Here is a 24595-nt window from a genome sequence, read left to right as displayed (position 1 = left end):
TAAATATTTTAAGCTTCAAGAGTCACAGTTGAAGATACACGGAAGTACTTATATAACAAATTTCCACAGTTTTTACATTGGTAGAATTAAACATGTAATAAAATTATAATTGAGTCCTTTTGTTTTTTTGCAATACATATCTACGAATGAGAAGGGCGAACTTCTTGCTGCTGGGATAATATTTTGCTTAGTGGGGTTTCAATGTTAGTGTCCACTAACATCAAGTCATTGCAAACATTCATCATGAAACCATTCCTAGCTCCTGGGCAGCAGGCTAGATGTGGTTCAAAGTGTGGTTTGCTAATCCCTGCTCTGGATCAGTATTCCCAACTTCAATGTGCATCAGCGTCACCTTCGGGGCTTGTTAAAACAAACTGCTGAGTCCCTACCCCCACGTTTTCGGTAGGGTATTTCTAACCAGTTCCCACTTAATGCTGAGGCTTCTAGTCTGAGACAACACTTGTAGAACACTGCTCTTGATGTTGGTCCTTCTAAAAAGTCACATTGAGTACAAATATATCTATTTTATGTTTTCATTTACCTTTTGCAACTCTGAGGTACAGGGGTAATACATCCAACGTTAAATTTCCATTAAAAAGTAAAGAAGAGCTATTTAGCTAGATCGGGTTTGATAATAAAAGGAACTTTTGTCTCTTAAAAAGCTATTAAGTCTCTTGCTTACAAAGTCAGGCATCAGCAATCAGCATCTATTTGTCTGCTACAAAGAATGCCTGAATTGCACTTTTTCAGTCTGATCAAAGTTTTAAAACAGTATGCAATATTCTGAAGGATATATGTGGGTGAAACATAAGAAAAACAGTTTTGCTTTAGGTTCAACATGTACTAACTCACCAAGAATATAAACAACATACCGTTCTCTGGATAGGACTTGTTGGCATGTTCAATCCATAGAATGTACCACAAAGACTTTCCTGAGAGTACCAAGGGGCAAGGGAAATACCAGTTTCCTAAATCTGGGAGCTGCCCATGGCCCACCAAACCAAATCACCTCTAAGTGGACTGTCAAGCTGCAATGGGCTCTCATGAAGAGCTCTGAATGGTTTGAACTGTTACCTATACTGAGATTGTGGAGAAGCTCATTGCTGCCAGGGCACTGGCTAATTGAAACGATCACATCTCACCAACAAAATTCTTTCTGAAAAGAAGCAAAGTGGAAAGTATGGTCTCCTTCTGTTTATTTGTCCCAATGGTTTAAAAAATCAGCTTTATGGATCCATAATCTTCCTCATGACAGATGGACTTATACATTAGCATCGTGCTTTCAATCAACAGTTTACATTTCAAGAGGAAGGTGAAGAAACTGAATGTAAAGACATCTTCTGCATCTATTTGTCATTTCCAGTTTTATAACATTGATACAAAAAATAGTATTCTGATTAGCAGCTTGATTGGCAACCCATGTAACCCTAAACAGTACTACAAACCTGGAGAGTGCACTTTTACAGACAATTACATTTGGCGAAATAGTATGTACAGTTTTGACAAATAAATACATAAATACAATCATTCATATATAACGATATACCTAAATGTCAATTATCATCAACAAATGTTTCTAGTAAATTACTTCTTTCATTCACAAGTTACTTTTGTTGCTTATAAAAACTATCTTCACCTTTACAGAAGAAATGACATAATCAATTCCCCCACTAAACCCACATATTAGGAAAGGTAGAAAATGAATCCCAGATGCTTTATGTAAATATTTCATTGTCTTTTGATAGAAGAGATTTGATTGAAAAACTCCTTTCTTAGCTTCTCTGTTAAGAGTTTATTTTCACCATATCATATCACACAAAGGGGTTTTGTTCGTATGAATTCAATTCAAATAAAAAAATGATCTTCATTTTTTGATTCTCATTATTTAAAAATACAAATTGAAACTGGCATTTCAGCCAATATAAAAGGACATAAAGCCACAGAAGCTAGCCAAAAATGATTATACATTTTTTCCCAAAATAATTGAAGAAAGAAAATGTACAGACACTAATTATTAATACCTTTTGTTATCCAATGCAAAATGAACAAAATGTAGGGGACAGTCAGAAGGTTTTTGTAAAAACTGTCTGAATGACTCCTAGTACAATACTATCTGAAATACTATTTTATACCAGAGAAGTAATATTAATTTTTTAAAAAATAGCATCACAAATAATCAAAACCATAATTTGGCCAGTGTCATAAAATTAACAATAGTAGAAAATTAGAGCTTTTTCTGATCACGTGACTTAAACATTTTTTTTTTGAACATTCAAAAAACAAAGGGCAAACATGCTTTAGGCTACTTTGTAACTAGACAAATGGCCTTGCTTCACCAAGCTCCATGCAGAAGAAAATGTACCCAGCAAGCACATCCTAGCTATGTGGAAAGTTGGGGGGAAGAAAAAAATACCTTTAAAATATATACATATGGACTTGGATGAATATTTACATGTTTGTCACATGGGCACTACCTAGCATAAAAAAAGTTAGGAAATAATTCTTTAAGACGTGATTCTCTGATTTTTTGCTCCTTTTAAAGATTAGGGCTCTCTATTTATAATGTATACACATACACACACCCCAAAATTCACAGATGTACATGTATGATATTTATAATACATAATTCCTTGACACCAATGGTGACTTGACTGAGCATCAGGTAAATGCAAGGCGGTAGCATGAGACAGAGGCTTGACTCAGCCACACGACTGAAAGGTGAACCAAGTACAAAGTCATGAGACTTCTGCCGTGATCAAAAGTCACAGCAGTTAAAGGTTGGGCCAGAGGGTGGCTCACCTGGGCTAATCCATCTCTCCCCAGGCTACCCAATGCTGCCTCTAATCAAACTCAGCAGTACTGCTGACAGTAAGATGAAGATGTATTAAAGGACTGAGAGGCCTGTCTAATATTGGGCTCTTTTGCGTTGGCAATAAAAGACCCAATGTCTTCAGGAAATAGGCCAGAGCTTCCATTTACTCATTTTTTTCCTACCAGTTGGCTATCGGCTTCTAGGGGGGCTTCCAGAGGTTAGATTAAAACAAAAGGTCTGCTCTTTCAGTTGTGGGCCTTTGTTTTTGTTTGAATGAAAATGAACAGTTTTCTAATGAGTGGTAGAAAATATGGAATGTGTGGGTTTGCTGAGAGCCTATTCTTCTGATAGAAATGGACTAGGTCTACCCATCCTCCAAGCTGTTGCTGAGAATTCAAATCAAGTGTTTCCTAAGATCTAAGTGGATGTGATACATTTAGCGAAGCGGTGCTTCAATTGCTCTAGGATGCCCCTGCCCAGAGGCTCCTCCTCAAACAAAGCCAGCTGCCTTCACTCAGCACCCTGGCTTATCAAGGCAATGGGCTGAAATAATAACTTATTCGCTGAAACTATAAGAAAAGACAGAGAAATTGAAGCTTCCCTGCACCCCTAACATTTCCAAGGAAAAGTCTTAGAAGAACCAGGTTCACTAATAGTTCATATTTGATCTATATTTTGGCAGATTTTGTCCTAAAATGTTCCTACTACTTCTGACCATCATTGTAATTATGTAACTATTTTAGCATTTAGCATAATGCACAATACATTGCATTAAAGTAGCACCTTTTAAACCAAGGATCTCAAAAAACTTAGCAAATGCGATTTGCTCTCACAGCACCTGTGAGGTAGGTGTTTTTTCCAGCCATTTTATAAATGAGCACATTTGAAGCACAGTATGGTAAAGATGTCTGCTCACATGACCTAACAAGTAGGATGGCATCAGTAAAACCTGAAGCCAAGCTTCCCCCCTTCTTTCTCATGAACCTCAATTCTGGAGCCTCAGAACACCTCCTACCAGCATTGCTGCTAGAGGTACCCGAATGTTTTGGATATTAGAGAGTATTACATCTATCAGCTGCAGGGATGAATCATTCAATGTTCTTGGTATCTGTTAAAAGATTTTTCTTATGTACTTTGCAAATATGTGGGAGGGGCATCTTACACTATTGCTAAGCTGATGTTAATTACAATGCATATACAAATTTGTATTTTCTCCATGTGATTTATTGTTCTTCTGGCCTCCCGCCAACTTATTTCTACACATGTGCCTGCCTGAGACAGAAACTTTAAAATGCACTTAGCGATATGGTACAGAGGGTAGCGGGTAAGATTACATTTGGCAAAGTCTACTTGGAGGCACCAGGTAATGTTTGTTGAATGAGCAAGCAAAATTGTCTTCCAAACTTACAAAGTATTTGATTCTCAAGTTTAAATTTCCACTTATTTCACTGCAGCCTCCCTGTCAGTACTGAGTTCATTCTTGTTGGAACCACAAATACTGCACATGCTACATGGCAATACATGTAAAAACTTGACATAATAGCACACCAATATTAATAGTCACATCCAATGTGTCCTCCTGACTGTGCATTATTTCTGATTTTTTTTTAAAAAGAATTACTTATTTACTTCTGCAGAGATGCTATGAAGACATTACTGTGAGCTTCGTTTCACAGAACCAGATTTTTATCTCAGATGCACAGCATGTAAGTCCTAGCAGTTGTTAGCAAGTTGCTTTTTGAGATAAATGCAAGGCCTTAGGACCTAAGAATAAAACCTGGCCCTTCTAACTTACGCATTGTTTCTATGATCAGAGCCTAACATTTGTAAATTGGTAATCCAGGAAAGGAACTAGGAGTGGGAAGAAAAAGCTTTTTACAAAACCCCTTCACCAGTTCATTTCTGGTGACACCTGTAAAATACCAACACCTTAAGCCCCATTTCTTAAAAAAAGGAAAGAAATGTATTTACATTGGTAAAAATCCTAACATCTGAGATGTTTCTTGCTCGACATGTCATTCCAGATTCTGTGCATTTCTTCTGGAGAGATCTGATGCACAGTGATAACTCGGCGATACCTACACAAACTATAGGCCATTTTCCAGTGATTAAAGCCACTGTTCTGAAAAGGATGTATGCCCAGCTTTCGGAGACACAGTCCTACATATACATCTTCAAGGTGCAGCAGCCTTGTGTGGAGTGAGGTCTTGTAAATGAGTTCCGCTACATCGGCTGAGAAGATATAGCCGGTCCCCGAACAGAATGGTGGGTAGTTACTGTCAGGGTACAAATCCCTGGGCATATACCACTTACTGCGGACGTCCCGGATTGGCCCTCCATTGATGACATAGCCAGTAAAATACCTTCTTCTTGGCTTGGTGGAGGGTTTTAATAGTTTATAAATAAGGTTGTCCATGTTTACAAAAATGTCACTATCTGTTTTCATGACATACTTGGCTTTTGAACAAAAAGTGGCCACCCATCTCATGCCCATTAATGTTTTGAGGGTGAGGTTGTGATAGGAGTCAATAAAGTCCTCCACGATAATGTCGTGGAAGATTTGACTCTCTTGCTCCACCATCTGATTCAGAACAGGGTCAGCGTTCTTGCCCAGGAGGAACAGAGTAGCTATTTTGATCCCTTTAAAGTTGTTCTCATCCCCCCACGTCTCTCGGATTGCCTGGCGGGCATCAAATTCTTTGTGGGTGGTGCTGATAAGAATAACAAGGAAAGGAATGTTTTTCTCACATTTGTTGGGCTCATTTATAAGAAATTCAAAAGAATGTGGGTTTATAGGTCGAGTTCTTATGTTGCCAAACGTGAAGTTTTTCCTGGCAACTGTTAGGTGGCTGAAGGGCTTGGAGCCAGTGTAGGAAGAAGTAGGACGAGTTACGCTCAAGTACCAGAGAGCGCTGGCCCAGCACACGACTGTCAAAACATATAAACAGGACACTTTTGAAGCCATGGTCTTGAGAGCACGTCTATTCCAAACACCGAAGAATATGCCTTCTTGGCATTAGTTTCTTTTCATCTCTCAAAGGTAGCATATTACTACTTAATCTTGAAGTTCGACAGAGACGTATGAGTGTAGGATTGTCCATGGGTCTTAGAGGCAGTCTGGTATCTCTGCATTCATCCTACTTTCTTCCAAACCTGATGGAAACTTCCATGCTTCATAGATCTTCCTCTTAACTCTGTAAAATCAATAAAGTCAAGTCATTCATATTTATGTAGTCATTCATATTCTCAAATAAACATAATAAGGGTGTAAGAATTGCTCACGATGATGAAAATAAACATAATTATTCCTTTCCATCAGTACTGAAAACTTCCTGACACAACCATCCTCCCTTTTCTTCCCTTGACAGAACAGGTTTATGGATAATCATACCCAATAACAAGGACATAGATTATAAGCTCTAGATAAATAGGAAGTCAAGTGAACATTAGTAACTAAAACTAGTCCCCCCGCCCCTTCTTTGCAAGCGGCCTTCTTTGTGGTTAAACACTTTCTGACACTAACATTTTCTTTAAGCAGAAAAGGCTCACGCATGGCCTCATATCTCTTTTCTGTTTTTCAACTCTGAGTTTTTGTTTGCTTGACTCCGATGAAGTAATCAGTTCTCAACATCTTTTTTCTCTGTCTAGCCCAGTATTTGAAAATGTGTCCATCACCGCTGGAAAATCTCTGCTAAAATTGTCTCCTTTAATTCAGACTTAGAAGCAATTCCCAACTTTTCCTCACTTTTTCCTTACTTTCGCTCTCTGAAGTGTCACATGGAGACTATCTTTACTCCTCATACATGAAGACCATCACACAAGCATCTTTTCAGACAGCTGGCAGCATTCATTTTGGAATTGGTCTAAATCGTGTCACTTTTTGTAGTTTTCAGCAATTCACACTTATGCTCCCTTGATGAAATTATACTGACCTTGCTAATTCTTTTTACTTAGTTACACTTCTCTAAACACATCAGGAATACACAAGAGAGACAACTGAGCTTGGGGCCCACAAATTCAATGAAGTTGTGACCCAGCACTTTAATTGATGTTCAAATAAAAAAGTTGTCCTTTGGAACTCAAATTCTTTCTAGAAATTTAGCTGCTATCATGCCAGTTAAAAATATGTGCCAAGTTACAAAGTCCATTCATGTAAAAAATTGTCTCTTCCTTCCTGGCTAGAACAAAATGGTTAGTCCTGGAAGACAGAGATAGCAGATAATGAATATCGATTTCAACAAAGTCTGCTTCAAAGAAAACTGTGCGCTTAAATGTACAGACTGTGTTGAAAAATTTAACTGGGATTACAGGCTGAAAATCATGCTTCCAAGCACAATAGTCATAATGAAGTGAAAAGACATGATGGGCAACAGCAGAGATAATACACATCCTCTTGCCTAAGCCAAGAGCTAACTGTGAGTATACGAGCCTTGTGAGGCCAGCAATAGCTCAGTGCGGTTACAATTCTCACTAAATGAATATCAGAATGGCCTCAAGCAGCAGGACTCGGCATTGTCAGGGCTTCTCACCTTGGGATTTACAGACATCACTTCCATTTGAATTCTGAAGGGACGTGAGTCTCTAGAAGACACTGGAAACCAAACTTTCTCCACCATTATTCTACTCCCATTAGCTGATTCCTATTGGCCTGTCTTTATCGTCAGATAGCCCTCTTGCCTTTCATACTTTCCCATTAAATTGTGAGCCACCTATTACTAAGCTGTGAAGAGACCCAAAGAGCCCCACGTGGAAGAGGCTCTTATCAAATTCGCTACCAGAACCACTAACCAGGCTCTTAATGGGGGAATTAATGGTGTGTGAGAAGTATTGGAAAAACAGAAATAGAACGCATACTCCTCACCAAGGAATTCATACTCTTGAGGGAAGACTTCAAATAAATGGTTAAATCAGTGGGATAAAAATGTCCCTCACAAGGCTATTGGAGTACTCAGGAGAGGTGGGCTGGTGGGCAGGCTGTAAGGGAACTAGGGACAGTCCCGCAGGCCACACACAGTCCCGCTCCAGAGGGCGCCATTCTCACCGACTGCAACGGGACCCCACTCCTCCATGCCATCCGGAATCAGAGGGCGGGTTAGCCCCGCGGTGGGGGGATGCCTCGGAACATTCAGAAAAGTCATCTGAATGGAATCTTCACGGACTTATCTAGATGAGAGTTGGGCACCCCAGGTAACGGGAACAGAATATTGGAAGGCGTAAAATGAGAGAGCAGGCGTGTGCCGGGACTGCCGGCAGTGGAGCCAAGGAAGGGGACAGTGACGTGGAGGAGGGTGGGGATGGTGAGGTGGGGGCCGTGGAGATGAGCAGGGGCCCGGGGTTGAGTGGCGCTCAGAGACTGCCCTGAGCTGAGTAGCTGGTTACCCATCTTTGCGATCTACAGGGCGGAAGGATGGGTTTTCCCCTCCTCAAATCCTACCCACTGATTTCAAGAGCAATTCATTCTTCCATATGAGAGATGTCTTTCCGCCATAGTTCCATGTCTCAGAAGGGTAGGTGATGACTGGTTTTATCCCATACCTTTCTGTGTGATTTTCTGGGGGGAGGGACTCCATAAACACAGGTACCAAGAGATTTAGAAAGAGCTAAAAGAGGGAGAAATAGAAGAGAAATAAGTGAGATCACAAACAAGTTAATGTACTTCTAAAGACTTTTTATTGATGGATAAGCATTTTCCCCTGGAAGGCTAACAAACACACTTCCTACTGTGGTTATGGTAGGCCTCATTTTAAAATGCGGACATGCGCCAGGCGCTGTGCTGTGTTCTATGCCATATATTTTATAGAGCTTCATTCCCTACAGCGTTATGAGAGGTTTCTCCATTTTACAGATGACAAAATTGAAACTCAGAGATATGACGTAGCTTGCTCGCGATCACATGGTGAGTGGGTGAGTGAGTGGCTAGTGGTTATTTCAAGCCTCCCAGGCAAAATCTTAGATGGGGAACCCCGGGTGGCAGGGAGCATCTCAGGCTGTTAGTCTCCCAGGGGTCCATATGTTCATTTTCTTACATATGGTCACTGCTTGGATTTTGTTTCTAGTTCATTTTGGTTTGCTACATACCGCACGACAGCAATTCTGTTGGGATTCTTAATTATGAAAAATAATGACTGGCAAAGAACACTTTAAAGCTTAGAGATGCCGGGGTGGAGAGAGAGCTGCAACTGCAGAAGAGGTTCAGAAACACTCTGCAGTTCCCTATCTCTGAGCTCCTGAAACACGCACACACACACACACACCACACATACACACACACACACTGAATAAATCACTCTCTATTGATGATTTTTTTCCAAACATGAGAACAAAAGCAGGCACAGTATTGTATCTTGGCCACTAGTAAATGCGAGTCATCATCTACACAAACAGAGGATTTGAAATGGGACACAGAGCCAGCCTAGAAGCTGACGAGTGGTCAGTGGTAATGATAAAAGGGTGCTGCTAAAAATGTCCTCTGTGCTTACAACAAAACAGATTTTTCCTGACCAAACAGGTAGAAATATAAGCCTCTTGACCAGAACTAGTAATATAAGTAATGAGACAAGAGAGTAGTATGGGGTATTTAACTCTAAAGAGTAATTTCATATATGCTGGATGAAGTAGCCGGTGATGGGCTGGATGTTTGGGTTTTACTCCTTGAGAAATCCGAACTTGCTCTCTGGTTTTCTGTGCCTCAGTAGCTTTCAGCATAAAATAGGGGCAAAAATAGTGCCTGCTTAATCTCCAAATACGTTAGAGGTATTGATGACCGTTGCCAATCATTTGGGTTTCAGGGGACAGGCAGATGGCATTATGGTACAAAAAGCAGGATCCAACAGGGATAAAGGATTACATCAGCTCGTCAGGTCATGGTTTGGGATCCAGAGCACATGTATCAATCGATTCATCTAAATACATTGGGTTGGTATCAGTTTTTTGGTTTGTTTGCCTAAGGTTAATGACTATACTCTATAGATTTTCCTGTGAGAGAATTCTATTTTCTTCCTGGAAGATGAAAAGCTGAAGAAGGTCCACTGAAAAGCAAAAGTCAATTGAAAAAGTTCTGGGGAAGGAGCTGAGTATCACAAAGCACAATCCTCTGGAGGGTTTTTTTTCAGTATTCCAGGATTTAAAATCTTGTTTAACCGATGTGTGAATGTATCAGTAAAATAGCAAGTTGCACACACAACATTTGTCATTCCTTTTAGCAGCCCTTCCACAATCACAGACATTGAAGACACATTAACTTGTCATCCATTAAATACAAATCCCTCTAAATAGAAACATTTACCAGAACACTTGAAAGATTTTTCCCTCAGGGGCCTCACTGTGTCTCAGATTGCCGCATTCGCAGACCTCTCCAGTAACTGTCCACCTGCAGCTTTCAGGAAGTTAATGGGGCAGAATTTTCAATTTAAAAAGCACATGTTTCTCCTAGAAAATGCATGGTAGATATTTGCTATTTTGAGTAATTTATTTTTTAAAAAGTCCCTAAGTTTGCTAAAGTTCTGTTGTATGGCCAGAGGTAAGTCCTCGAAGCACGTGGGCAGTGTCTGTCCCGTAGGTGGCCTGTGCTTAGTTTGGGGTGCCAAGTTCTTGCCTTCCCCAGTTGGGTTCAGTTAGGCATAAACCACACCGATTTCCTATGCCTCGGTTACCACTTAGTTGGCTTGGCAAATGTTCTATGTTCCCTATGCTCACTGGCAAGGCTACAGGGCCCCATCAAATGGCCTGCTTACTCTCTCTGGCGCCTCAGAAAACAGCATCTCCAAGTTCAGGTTTTCCTTGGATTTTCAAATCTAACTTCATGTGTTCATCAAAAATGTACTGAACACCTCGTAGGTGCCAGGCATTGGTCTCCTAGTGGTAGGGCAGATGGGGCGCTTACCTTCTAGGAGAGGGAGGCGGAAAATAAAACACATGATAAATAAACACAAAAATAATTTCAAGGAGCAATAAGTGCTGTGATTAAAAAAAAAAAGTGGAAGTAATGGGATAGAGACCAAACAGAAGTGGGAGGGGAGAGGGAGGGTACTTTATAAAAATTGGTCACTCTCTGAGGAGGTGACATTTAAGCTGAGAACAGGATGCCTTGCAAACTCTGCTTCTGTCTTTGAGTCTTTAAGTTTTTGTTTATTTAGTTGGTTCTTTGGAATTAATGTTTTTTTTTTAAAGATTTGAGTTTATTTACTTGTTTATTTACTTTTAGAGAGAAGGGAAGGGAGGGAGAAAGAGAGGGAGAGAAACATCCATGTGCAAGAGAAACATCTATCAGTTGCCTCTTGCACGCCCCCAACCGGGGACCTGGCCTGCAACCCAGGCATATATGTATGCTCTGACTGGGAATTGAACCGTGTCAGGATCAATTGGTTTGCAGGATCACACCCAACCCACTGAACCACTCTAGTCAGGGCTGTAATTAATGTCTAATAGGAACATCTTTTTTGGTTTTGACCTCTGCCCCTCCCTGGTCTTCTGCGTCTTTTTGGCTTCCTGTTTTCCAGCTGTGGCCATTCCACCCACAGCCTCTGCAAATGCCCTCAGCCTCTGGAGATGGGAGTTATGCACTGTGTTAGTTTTCTAGGTCTGCTGTAACGAAGTACCACAAAATGGGTAGCTTGAACAACACAGATGTATTGTGCAACGGTTCAGAAGGCTGGAAGTCAAAGACGATGTTGGCAAGGCTGGTTTCTTTTGAGTGCTGTGAGGATGGATCCCTTTCATGTTTCTCCCCTGGCATCTGGTGGTTTTCTGGTAATCTTTGGCGCTTCTGGCTTAGAGATGCATTGCCCAGATCTCTGGCTTCAACTTTACTTGGCTTCATTCCCTCTGTGTGTCTGTGTCCAAATTTCCCCATTTAATAAGGATGCCAGTCTTATTTGATTAGGGCCTATCCTAATGACCTCATTTTAACTAGATTATCTCTAGAAGGATCCTGTTTCCAAGGAAAGTCATGTTCTGGATTACTACCAGTTTGGATTTCAATACATCTTTTTGAAGGACACAATTCCATCCAAAACATCTACTTTTGGGGGTAGCAACAAAGTGAAATATTTTGCTCTATAAAACATCACATTTTATTTTCTTGATTTGAGCAGGTAAATTGGGTTTTGGTAAACCAACTTTTAAAGGGTGAAAAGTTTGTAATTAGCATTCAAAGAAGCATGAAACATGAGTGTGAAAAGGGACACCAATTTTGATTTACTGTTAGATTTTTTAAAAGCTAATTCAGGTTATATTTTTAAGACCACGTGAAGACTATGGCATAGTTTTAAGCATTCCCTTGCTCCTGTCACTTTCTCTTTCCTCTTAAAAACACTAATTAGTTTAGAAAGATAAGCCGGGATGAGGCACATTTTCCAAAAGGAAGGGCCCAACAGTCCCTGAGCTACCAACTAGTGTTATGGGGTGCGAACAATGCTGCTGTCACCTGCGCAGGTGTAAAACACCGCCAGCGTTCCTATTATTCAGGGCCAGTTTTGACTATTCAGAGACTGCATGGCATTACGAAAGTGGTTTTAACATTAAAATTCACACAGTACCTTGAAAAACGTGGTGCAGAAAGATAAGACAGTTGGGAAAAAACAACTTTAACCAGTTGAAAGAGAGAAAAGAAAGGAAAACAGAAACTGAGAGAGAGAGAGAAAGAAGAGCCTATTATTAGTCCTTATGAAATGGACGAGAAGCTGGCTATATAGTAGTACATCATGATGGTAAGCAGGGTGAAAGATTTTTTTCTGAAAAAATGTTTTGATGTCAAATGACTTTCCTCAGTGCTGGTGTATGAGTGAAGTAATAATAATAATAATAATAATAATAATAATAATAATAAAACAACCTTCATTCTATTGGGAAATACAGGAACTCAGACAGCAATAAAACTAATTGATAAAGGAGCCCCAAAGGCCAGAAATTCTACTTGGCTGCATTAATTTGGTGAATGATTATCTTGATGTCCAACTCCCTCCCTTCCTCTTGCTCTTGTAATTATGCTCTAAATAAGCACAAGAGAGGAAGAAATAAAGGACTATTAGCCCTAGATAATGGTCCTTGAAGGAAGAATTTCATAAACCATTATGTTATACAGCTTGCTAAATTATTATCTCCCCAAATCACAAGAGGGCTGGCTTCCTCTCCTAGCCTTTCTTTGAAGTAAGACTCCTTGGCTGTGGAAGGCATCATACTCCTAGAAGACCAAATCCCTGAGTGCTCATAGCAGTGTTCTGACTCCTCTGCCTCAGAAAGACAAAGAGCTAATTTGTTCCTTTTAAAATTTTAATTATGAATCCTTTCAAAGAGCCCCCATAATTGAACTCGCCCAACAGATCATTTGCTACAAGGAGCTGGCAGAAAGCACAAGGTGGTATTCATCATGACTTGACAGCTGAAATCACTTCTCTCCTAAATCTGGAGGAAATTATTTGAACCTTTCTCCTTTTAGTTTGATATACCTTGAAGTTTATTGGAAGGGTCTCTATAAATCCCTGCATTCAGAAGAACAGGGTCAGCTCAACAGGGGAGGGGTCTGGGTGAGGGTGGGTCTTGCTATTCTGATTCAATGCAGAGAAAGTGCACTTCAAATTAGAAGGGATGATTATAGCTTTCTTCAAATCAATGTGTTGCCCTAGTTCGAGACAGGGCCCAGAGAATTTTTAAACTTCACGACAATCCTCTCAGGGAAACATGAAAATGAGGATATCTTATTATTTTAAATAAACTCTTGGCTTCTTTAGCAGTGATGGATACCGTATCCTGACTGTCTTATATGAGACACATTTTTAACGATGTGCCGAGCAATCACTTACTTAATCACGGGAGTCTGGGAGCCTGGCAGGGTGGCTGGGTAGGGTTTTTCCACTGGGTAAGGAACTGCCAGGATTTTTTCCAAAGCCATGGAAGATGATGAGAGGAAAGACGTTTTAGTAATATAATCAGCAGCTGGGAGAATTTAAAAATGATGAGCTATGTGATACCACAGAGTATTCATTTCACTCATTATTTGGGGGAAGGGGTTGATATAAATAGATATTTTTAGAAACCAAAAAGATGTTAGTGTATTTGCTATCTAAAGTTTACGAAGTCTAAGGTGGTATTTCTAAGACAGCTCATCATAGAGAGGTAATTTTTATTTTAGGTCATATTTAAAAGAATGATATTAGTACATGCAGCAACTGACAACTTATGGACGAGAAGTTACAAGTTTTATTTTCCTTTTCTATCTCGAATGCTCGTTTGTACGTATTAATTTATTGGAATACATAAAAGTCAACAACAACTTATGTAGGTGCTGTCAATGAGAAATATTTTGTAGGCAGTCAATCTTATGGCACTGGGAGACCAGGATTCAACTTCCAGATTTTTAGTTATTGGTTCTGAACTAAGTGCACTTTTCTGCCTTGTTTTCTCATCTATGAAATGAGAACAACATCTTCTCATACTTTGTGGGATCATTGTAGGGATCAAATGAGATACTGTATATGAAAACACTTTGTAAGCTGAATACTACTATGTGAATGAAACGTATGATCATGATAAATAAAGATAAATCCCGAGATGAGCAATGGCTAGTCAATGCATTCTGACTGTTTGGTCCAAAAGCAGGTTTTTTTAACTTGGCTGTTACTCAAAAGAAAAAAAAAAGTTGGCATTTCCAGTTGACTGCTTTCATAAGAAGTTTCAATTTCACTTTCTTATACCAATATAAAAAGGTCTCGTGCTTCAGTTAAAAAAGTGGGGGGTACACAAGTTAGAGAAAATGTCATTACGACTATTATTACTAGCATAATATGATGTAGAATTAGAATTTTTTTCAAATATGACTTTAGAATATCAAAAACCCACCAGATTTAAGTAACACTGAGTACCATTTACATGGCCATAATCAATATGCTATGTACACTAAAATAGCCTGAGGTGGCTACACCGTGTTTATTTTATAGATATTTAAGTTAAAACCAATACAAGATTCATCATTTTTTTCTTCATAGGCTTGTCAGAATTGTAATAAACCTATCCAAAAAAGAATATTACAAAGTATATCATCATTTCACCACTTAACAGGGGAACTTAGTGTTTACCATTAAAATCGGTTTCATAAATTGTTCTCGCAATGCACCCAAAGGAAGGCCTGGGGGACGATGACAGTTTTATCTGGCAGAGGAGCTTTTTAAATGTGCCCCTTGGTTTCTGAAATCTGGGTTTTGTGTATAATTTTCTTAAATTAGTACCTACTGGCCAATCAGATGAAAATGCTGCCCTTTTTTCTATTCTCACCCTTAGTCATCTAGCGGGGTCTTCACAGCCTTTATCTCTGCCCAGTCCCAGTGTCTCTCTCCAAAATTATTCACCAAACACTTTCTCAGCTTCACCCTCACCAGACATGATTTGATGCTTGAGATTTCAATTTCTACACATTCCCCTCTTTTTACAATTTCTTTTTTGTTTAAGAATCTTGTTTTCCCCCAAGGTTAGAAAGCCGGCCTGCCAGTTCTCATCCTGCTGATGGGTTGAACTCTTCACCTTATTCGGTGCCTTGAATTCTTTGCAATCAACCTTATATAGCTCTTGTGTCTATTTGAGGATACACTGGTCTCATCTCACTTGGATTACAAGGGCAGGGATTACAATACCAGTCTCCCCCAAGACCTTTGCGGTTCAGTTCTCATTCCTGTGTCACTTCCTTTCTCCCTTCCCCATTGCATAAATTCTCCACTATTGTCCACCATCTTTATTCTTACTCCTGAGCTTTTACATATTGTGAGGGTAAGGTCTCATTATCAAAGAGACTGACAATTTGGTCTGGACAAAGCACAGTACTGACACTCAACAGGAAAAGATTCAAGTTGTAGCTTTACTGTGAAATCTTTTTGGAAATATTTTCCCCCTAAAAATCTCTTAGTTTTAAAATTGTATTAATCTTCATTGATCAAAATTTCTCTCACTGGCCCTTGTTTTCTCAACCCACTGGATGAAGGACTTTTCTAGATTTGGCATTTTCAGTCTCCACATTCCCAGAAATCTTTCTGCCTTTGCTTAACAAAAAAAGAAAAGAAAAGAAAAAGAAAAACAACGACAACAAGAATTACAACAAAAACTTCCCTTGACCCTGGCGTCATTTCCAATTATTATCATAATTTTCTCATTCATTTCATATGAAGAGCTCCAAAATAAGTGCATTTGTCTGCTTTTTTCCATTCCCTCTCCTATTTAACTATTACAACCTATCATCATGCCATGTGATGTCATTCTGAGTAAAGACATGAGACCTTCTCAGTCCAAGTGTCCCTGCTCTCACCTGCTTTGACATGTTTGGTCACGCTCTTCTTTCAACCCTTGCCTAGGGCTCTTTCCTACTGTGCTCTCACGTTGCTCTGCCCACCTTTCTGGTGGACCATTGTGTTTTCTTCTCTTCACCCCTTTCTGCCTGCTTGTCACGTTCTATCAACTTGCCAACAGCATTCACTGGAAAGGTAGGTGGCAGACCAATGGAGTTTTCCTCCCTCCCTGTTCCAGCACTCTTCTCTCTCAGGGAAAAATGTAAGTTCATATCAAAACAGGGCGTCATTTGCCTTCCTTCTGCTTCTTGGCTACTTTTTCCATGCCGAAAATATATTTCCAAACTCAAGTTTTGACACCAATTTCTTTAAACTAAGAAATTTATATAATAGACAAAGTTATCAGGCATATAGAATAGGTTTTGTTGATGACAACGCAAGTAAACAACGATTCTGTGTTTTTTGTTCACCTACATATCCGAGAGTTTTACTTTTCTTTATATCTGAGATGTCAGGCTGTCTCTGAAGCTGTTGAAATGTTGTAAAGTTCCATTCAAAGTATGTTTTTACTTGGCTCATTAGAGATGACTTTACATGAAATTCTGAGGGTATTTTTTGTTTAACATCTAGGTTTTAACAGTCATTTTTTTTTTTTTCGGTAAGTCCGAGGCAGATAGTACAGGTGACTTTTCTAGGAGATTTCAAACTATTTGCTTTCCCTTTCCCTTATTACATAATTTGAAAACCTATCAGATTATTTGAAAATTTTGTAAAAGTAGAATTTAGAAAATGTCTCTAAGTATAATTGGAAATAGATCAATTGTGAAAGGACATAAGTTCTTTTTTTTAAAGAAACACATGAAATCACACAAGTATAAAACCATCAGATTAGTGGGAATAAAATATGCACTTTCCATTCTCTACCAAGCCTGTTTAGTCAAAAGTGTAAGCATGTTCATGAGGTGGTAGATTATTAAGGCACAGCATTACTAAGATTTGTTAAATCAAGATAGTAACATTCAGTAACTAATTATTTTGAAGCATTTTTATGTTTTTCAATTTATTTAAACTAAAAACCAAAAGAGGTCACCCATGTCTCCCACACCCTATCCCCAGCTTCTGGCATAGCCTATCTGTTCGCTATGTCTATGAATGTTATTAAATTTTTAAAAAATATTCCATATGTAAGAGAGTTCACTTAGCCTAATGCCCTGAAGGTCCATCTGTGTTGTCGCAAATGGAAAGATTTCATTCTTTTTTATGGTTGAGCTATATAGTTATATCTATATTTATTCACCATTTCTTTATCCATTCATCCATCAATGGACATTTAGGCTGTTTCCATATATTAGCTACTGTAAGTAATGGTGCAGTGATCATGAGGGTACATAGATCTTTTCAAATTAGTGGGGTTTTTTTCTTCACATTAAAATTGGTTTTGTAAATTGTTCTAGCAATGTACCCAGAGAAAGGCCTGGGGGACGATGACAGTTTTGTTTGGCAGAGGAGCTTTTTAAACATGCCTCTTTGTCTCTTAAACCTGCGGTTTTGTGTATAATTTTCTTAACTTAGTACCTACTGGCCAATCAGATGAAAATGCTGTCCTTTTTTTTCATTCTCACCTTAGTCATCTAGTTGGGTCTTCACAGTCCTTATCTCTGCCCATCCCCCCTGCAATTTGTTTTCTTTGGATAAATGCCCAAGAGTGGAATTAATGGGACATATAATAGTGCTGTTTTTAATTTTTTGAGGAACTACCGTATTGTTTTCCAAGTGATTGCACCAGTTTATATTCCCACCAACAGTGAACAAGGGTTTTCTTTTCCCCATGTCCCCACCAAAATTTATTTCTAGTCTTTTTGATAACAGCCATTTTAACAGGTATGAGGTGAGATCTCATGGTGGCTTTGATTGCATTTCCCTGGTGAATAATGAGGCAGAACAGGGGTCACCAAACCCCGGTCTGTGGCCTTTGAGGAACTGGGCCACACAGCATGAAGTGAGCGGTGGGTAAGCAAGTGAGGCTTTGCTCGCATCATGGCCTGAGCTCCACCTCCTGCCCCCTACATCCCCCATCCCTGTCTGTGGAATGGGGGATGTAGGGGGACAGGAGGTGGGAAAATCGTTTTCCACGAAACCAGTCCCTGGTGCCAAGAAGGTTGGGGACTAATGATATAGAGGATATTTTCAAATACCTGTTGGCCATCTGTATGTCTTATTTGGAAAAATGTACCTTCAGATTTTCTTCCCATTTTTAATCAGATTATTTGTAGTTTTACTTTTTATTTTACTTAAAAATTTTGCTATTGAGGAGTATAGTTCTTTATATATGTTGGGTGTTACCTCTTATTGGATACATGATATACAATTATCCTCCCATTCAGGAGGTTGCTTTTTCATTTTGTTGATGGTTTCTTTTATTGTGCAGGTACTTTTTTAGTTTGTTGTAGTCCATTTATTTATTTTTTACTTTTTATTAAAAAATGATTTTATTTACTTTTAGAAAGGGGAAGGGAGGGAGAAAGAGAGGGAGAGAAACATCATTGTGTGGTTGCCTCTCGAGTGCCCCCTACTGGAGACCTGGCCTGCAACGCAGGCATATGCCATGACTAGGAATTGAATCAGTGACCCTTTGATTCTCAGGCCGGCACTCAATCCACTGAGCCAGACCAGCCAGGACTATTTTTTACTTTTTATTTATTTATATATGTAGCTTTAAGTAAGATTTATTCTTTCATATCTGTTCTTGTTACTAATTAGTGCCCCCTTTTTCAACTTAAAGAAGTCCCTTTACGATTTCCTGTAAGGCCAAGTTATTGGTGAGGAACTCCTTTGGCTTTGCTTGTCTGCAAAGCTCTCCTTCACTTCTGAAGGGTACCTTTGCTGGGTAAAGTATTCCTGGTTGCAATTCTTTCTTTCAACACTTTGAATATATTGTGCCACTCCCTTTTGGCTTACAAAGTTTCTGTTGTTATATGGAAGTTCCTTGTATGTAACAAGCTGTTTCTCTCTTGCTGCTTTTAATATTTTCTCCTTGTCTTAACTTTTGACATTTTAATTATACTATGACTTGGTGAGACTCTCTTTGGATTCCTCTGATTTGGAACACTCTGGGTTTTCTGGATCTGGATGTCTACTTCCTTTCCAGATTAGGGATGTTTTCAGCTTTCAAATACGATTTCTGCCCCTTTCTCTTCTTCTGGTGTCTTATAATGCAAATGTTAATCTTTTGGTGTCCTATAGTCCCTTAAGTTATTTTTAGTTCTCATTCTTTCTTATCTTTTTGCTGCTCTGATTATGTGAGTTCCACTGCATTACCTTCAAGTTGATATATCCTTTCTTCTGCATCACCTAGTTTGATGTTGAATCTGTCTAGTGTATTTTTCAGTCCAGTTATTGTATTCTTTAGTTCCGTGATGTCTTTTTGGTACTTTCTCATATTTTCTATCTCTTTGTTGAAGATCTCACTGTATTCATCCAGTGTTCTCCCAAATTCAGTGAGCACCTTTATGACCATTAATATAAACCCTTGATCAGGAAAACTACTTACCTACATTTTATTAAGGTTGTTTTCCTAAAAGTTTTATCTTTTTTTCCAAATGGAACATAACTTTTGTTTCATCATTTTGCTTAACTCTCTATGCTGTTCCCATACAGTCAATGGAATAATCACCTCTCTTAGTATTCAAGGAGTGGTTTTCTGTAGGAGTTGAATATTGTTATTCAACTCTGCCTCAGTTCTTGGTTGTCTCTCAAACCTTTGTGCTTGTGCTTTGAAATAATATTTTTAAACAATAGTTTCTATTTAATCAAAACTTATTTGTTGTTAAGATTATATAAAGTGCTTGAAAGTCTTAGCGGAGAACATTGGCAGGAAACTCTCAGATATGCCACGCAGCAATTTTTTCACTGATATGTTTCCTAAAGCAAGGGACATAAAGGAAAGAATAAACAAGTGGGACCTCATGAAAATAAGAAGCTTCTGCACGGCTAAAGAAAACAGCAAAATGAAAAGGGAGCCAACCATATGGGAAAATATATTCGCTAATGATACATCAGATAGAGGTTTGATCTCCAAGATATATAAAGAACTCACTCAACTCCACTCCAAGAAGACAAACAATCCAATAAAAAAATGGGCAAAAAACCTGGGCAGACGCTTTTCCAAGGAGGAGATACAGAGGGCCCAAAGGCATTTGAAAGGATGATCAGCATCGCTAGCCATCAGAGAAATGCAGATCAAAACCACCATGAGGTACCACCTCACACCGGTCAGAATGGCCATCATAAACAGATCAACAAACAACAGGTGCTGGCGAGGCTGTGGAGAAAAGGGAACCCTAGCACACTGTTGATGGGAATGCAGACTGGTGCAGCCACTGTGGAAAGCAGTGTGGAATTTCCTCAAAAAGCTGAAAATGGAACTGCCTTTTGATCCAGTGATTCCCCTGCTGGGACTATACCCTAAGAACACCAAAACACCAATACAAAAGAACCTATGCACCCCAATGTTCATAGCAGCACAATTTACAATAGCCAAGTGTTGGAAGCAACCTAAATGCCCATCAGTAGATGATTGGATCAAAAAGTGATGGTACATATACACAATGGAATACTACGCAGCAGAAAGAAAAAAAGAACTACTAAACTTCGCGACAGCATGGATGGAACTGGAGAGCATTATGCTAAGCGAAATAAGCCAGGGGGCGAAAGACAAATACCATATGATCTCACCTATAAGTGGAACCTAACCAACAATACAAAGATGCAAGGAAAATAAGACCAGCAACAATGAAAGGAAAAGAAATCAACAGAGACAAGAGGGAAGGAGGGAGGGGGGGCAGGGACAAGGAAGGGAAGGGGAAAGTCAAGGAACATATAGCAAGGACTCATAGACAAAACCAAAGGGGAAGAGCTGAGGGAGAGAAGGAGGGAGGGGGCAAGGGAAAGTGGTGGGGGGTTGGCAGAGACAAATGTATTTGAAAAAATAAATTAAAATAAAATTTTTTAAAAAAAGAGTTTTTTTAAAAAAATAAAGTGCTTGAAAATAACTAACTGTATGTATAATTTACATATTGAGAGGACACATCATTGCTTACTGCCTCTACTCTCATCTATGATGTTCTCTATAATTTTCATTCAATCTTATTAACAATTATAAGAAATAGGTGTCATTGTTTCCATTTTATAGAAGAAGGAACTGAGGCCCAAAGAGATTAAGCAATTTGCCTCCAAGTTATTAAACCTGGATTTGAACACGTCTATTAAATAGTAATGTATGGGTCCATACACTATATTATGTATTTCATTTTTTATATGACAGCCAAACTAAATTTTTTGTTCCTCTTATTTCCTTTAACTATCTGTGGTGTAATATGAGAAGTGGGGAAAAATGGACTCACAGCTGCTATGGATATTACCAATAATTTCTGGTCCTGAGAACCCTAGTTTCATAACTTAGATGTATCAGTCATTATTTTTTCATGAGAACTTGATCGAGCATGAAAAACTCATCTCCATTCACAAGATTACTCCCTTCACAATATTAAGACATCTAGAAACAAAACCAATAATGATGCTTGGAGTTCATGTAATTACAAGTTAAAAAGAAATAGCAGCTAAGACTGGGAAAGACAAGGATGTCTGCTTTCACCTCTCTTATTCAACATAGTCCTGGAAGTCTTAGCCACAACAATCAGACAAGAAAAAAAAAAGGCATCCAAACCAGAAAGGAAGAAGTAAAACTCATTATTTGCAGATGACATGATACTGTACATAGGAAATCCCAAAGAAACTACTGATAAATGAATTTGGCAAAGTAGCAGGATACAAAATTAATATTCAGAAATCAGTTGCATTTTTACATGCCAATAATGAACTAACAGGAAGGGAAATTTTAAAAAAAATCCCATTTGCAATTGTTACAAAAAGAATAAAACACCTAGGAATAAACCTAACCAAGGATGAAAAAGATCCGTATTTGGAAAATTATAACACTGAAGAAAGAAACTGAAGAAGATACAAAAAAGTGGAAGCACATACCATGTTCATGGATAGGAAGAATTAACAACATTATAATGTCCATATCACCCAAAGCAATTTATAGATTCAGTGCAATTCCTGTCAAGGTTCCAATGACATATTTCACAAAACTACAACAAATGTTTCAAACATTTATGTGGAACAACAAAAAGCCCCACATAGCACAACAATCCTGAGAAAGAAGAACAAAGTTGGAGGAATCACACTACCTAATATAAACTATACTATAAGGCCATAGTAATCAAAACAGCATGGTACTGGCATAAAGACAGACATGTAGATAAATGAAATACAATAGAAAGCCCAGAAATAAACCCACAACTTTATAGTCAATTAATATTTGATAGAGGAAGCTAGCACATATTTAGCATATACAATGGGCTAAAGATAGTTTATTCAATAAATGGTGTTGGGAAAATTGGACAGATTAGTGCAGAAAAATGAAACTAGACCACCTTCTTATACAACACACAAGAATAAATTCAAAATGGATCAAAGACTTAATTGTTAGACCCAAAACCATAAAAATCTTTGAAGAAAACATAGGCAGCAAAATCTCAGACATTGCATGTAGCAATATTTTATTGGATACATCTTCCAGGCAAGGGAAATAAAAGAAAAATAAATAAATAAATGGGACTACATCAAACTGAAGAGTTTCTGCACAGGAATATTTTAATTAAGGTCTGAAGTCCAGATGAGCTACTCATCTCTATCATAGTGAAGTAGTCACTTTTCAGGGGAAGAGTGTAAGACTTGATATCTTTGGCTCTGCCACTTACTAGCTATGTAACTCTAGTCAAGTAAATTCTCCATTTATGGCAGTCTTGGTAGTTTAGCTAACTGATTTCCCAATATAATCCCCCTTTGGCTTTTCTCCAAGAAACTGGCCAGTTGTAAAAGAAGGTGATGTCCAAAACTGAATTTCCCAGATTTCTTTACAACTAGGAAACAGGCATATGACCTAGTTTCCACCAATAAGATGCCTCTGGGCAAGTACAGACACAGGAGTGAGTCATGTAAGATGGCCGTGGCTTCCTGGTGATCTTGACTGACTGGAAACCACATGCAATGAGAAAAGTGTCTGGTTCCTCTGCTGTGATGGAATTCCAGCTTCCAAATGTGAACATCATAGGTGTGAGTAGAGGCAGTAGAAGCAATAATGAGTCCTTTAAAACAACTCCAAAGAATTATCAGGCACTGTTTGGGTTGTGTTGTTCATGGCCATGTTGCTCTAGCCAGTGAGTAACTGAACCTGGGTCTTGTCCTCCCCGAGAGGCCATGAACTACCTAATCCCTTACAACGAATTCCTTTCTTCTTAACCTGGTAAAATGCATTCTATTGTTTGTAAGCCACACACCATTCTCTCTACTTCTTTAGGTATAAAATGAGACGCTGATAATCTAGTTGTGAGGCTGTTGTGAGGTACATCGTAGACTTTAAAATGATATATGACATATAGTATTAAATTTTTGTTATTATTAATTGGTGGCCACTTAAGCATTGCTTAAGAGAACTAACAACTATCACAAAATAAATAAGCCCCTGCTGTACTCGCCTTGGAAAATGCTACGTAACATTGCTTGTGTGAGGAGCAGCCTATTGAATTAAGAATCATATTTAAAAACTCTGTTTTCTCTATGCTGTTTAATATGCATGGCATGTGTTTTTTTTTTCACTAAATGCCACATGGCCCTCTGTTGTTTTCTTGCCTAGGGCAAGATGCCTTATATGACAAGTGATTATCTCTTTCAGAGAACTTTTGTGTGCCTTTCTCCTAGGTGAATTCATTGAAAAAAAGGCAGCTTTCATTTTAAAATAGGCCACCATAAATACACTAAAAAATTGCTGAACATTTATTTGTTCTTTTTCCGTGATATGTTCATTTTACTTAAAAAATTCCACATGTCATTATACCTGTGCCTATTCTTGAGTCTGGAGACATACTGAACTTATTATTCTCTCTATTCTTTGGTACTAAAAAAGAAGCACTATGCTTTTGTTTTAGTTCATTTATTATTATATTTGACAATCTCAAAATTAAAACATAAATATTATATTACATATATAAAATAAAATGCAAATTCCCTATGTTTAAGGAGCTTATAGCTATAATAACTGTATGTGGGAAGAAATAATTAGAGGTATGCTACTATAACTGAAATACTTAAGTCTTAAAGGGGATGATTGGGCTAGGTTCATGGAAAAGATGAAATTTTGACTTTGATATCATATTTAAAATAATGGATGAAAGAATCCTAATAACAAAAAAAATTAATTATGGGGAGAGACATTCAATGGTAAGAGGAAAGCATTTGTGAAGAAACGAAGGTGTTGTTTGATTTATTTGGAGTATAGGGAACTGGTCAGTTTGTCAGAGTGTTGCATTCATCGAAGAGAGCTGTTGAAATTGAGAATGCAAATGTAGTCACTGCTCATGAGTATATTTTTTTCTCCACCATACCTTTATCA

The 24595-nt window shown here is 38.5% G+C and overlaps 1 protein-coding gene across 3 annotated transcripts in view; it reads right to left on the bottom strand.

Moving 5' to 3' along the window:
- Positions 1-4752: 4752 nt before the first annotated feature.
- The window catches only part of B3GALT1 (beta-1,3-galactosyltransferase 1), a 110038-nt gene continuing 90195 nt past the window's right edge, over positions 4753-24595 (bottom strand). For all 3 annotated transcript variants that reach the window (XM_054562305.1, XM_054562306.1, XM_054562308.1), the window contains 2 exons: positions 8348-8412; positions 4753-6006 (listed from right to left, as the gene is read on the bottom strand). In XM_054562305.1, the coding sequence (XP_054418280.1) occupies positions 4797-5777 (981 nt within the window). In that variant the 5' untranslated portion in view covers positions 5778-6006; positions 8348-8412 and the 3' untranslated portion in view covers positions 4753-4796. The remainder of the gene's footprint in view (positions 6007-8347; positions 8413-24595) is intronic.

The sequence above is a fragment of the Pteronotus mesoamericanus genome, unplaced genomic scaffold (assembly GCF_021234165.1).
Source record: "Pteronotus mesoamericanus isolate MK-2021 breed Mesoamerican mustached bat unplaced genomic scaffold, CSHL_Meso_final scaffold_651, whole genome shotgun sequence".
Taxonomy (NCBI): domain Eukaryota; kingdom Metazoa; phylum Chordata; class Mammalia; order Chiroptera; family Mormoopidae; genus Pteronotus; species Pteronotus mesoamericanus.
The sequence above is the reverse complement of the archived record's forward strand: the minus strand, read 5'-3'. Positions and strand labels throughout refer to the sequence as shown.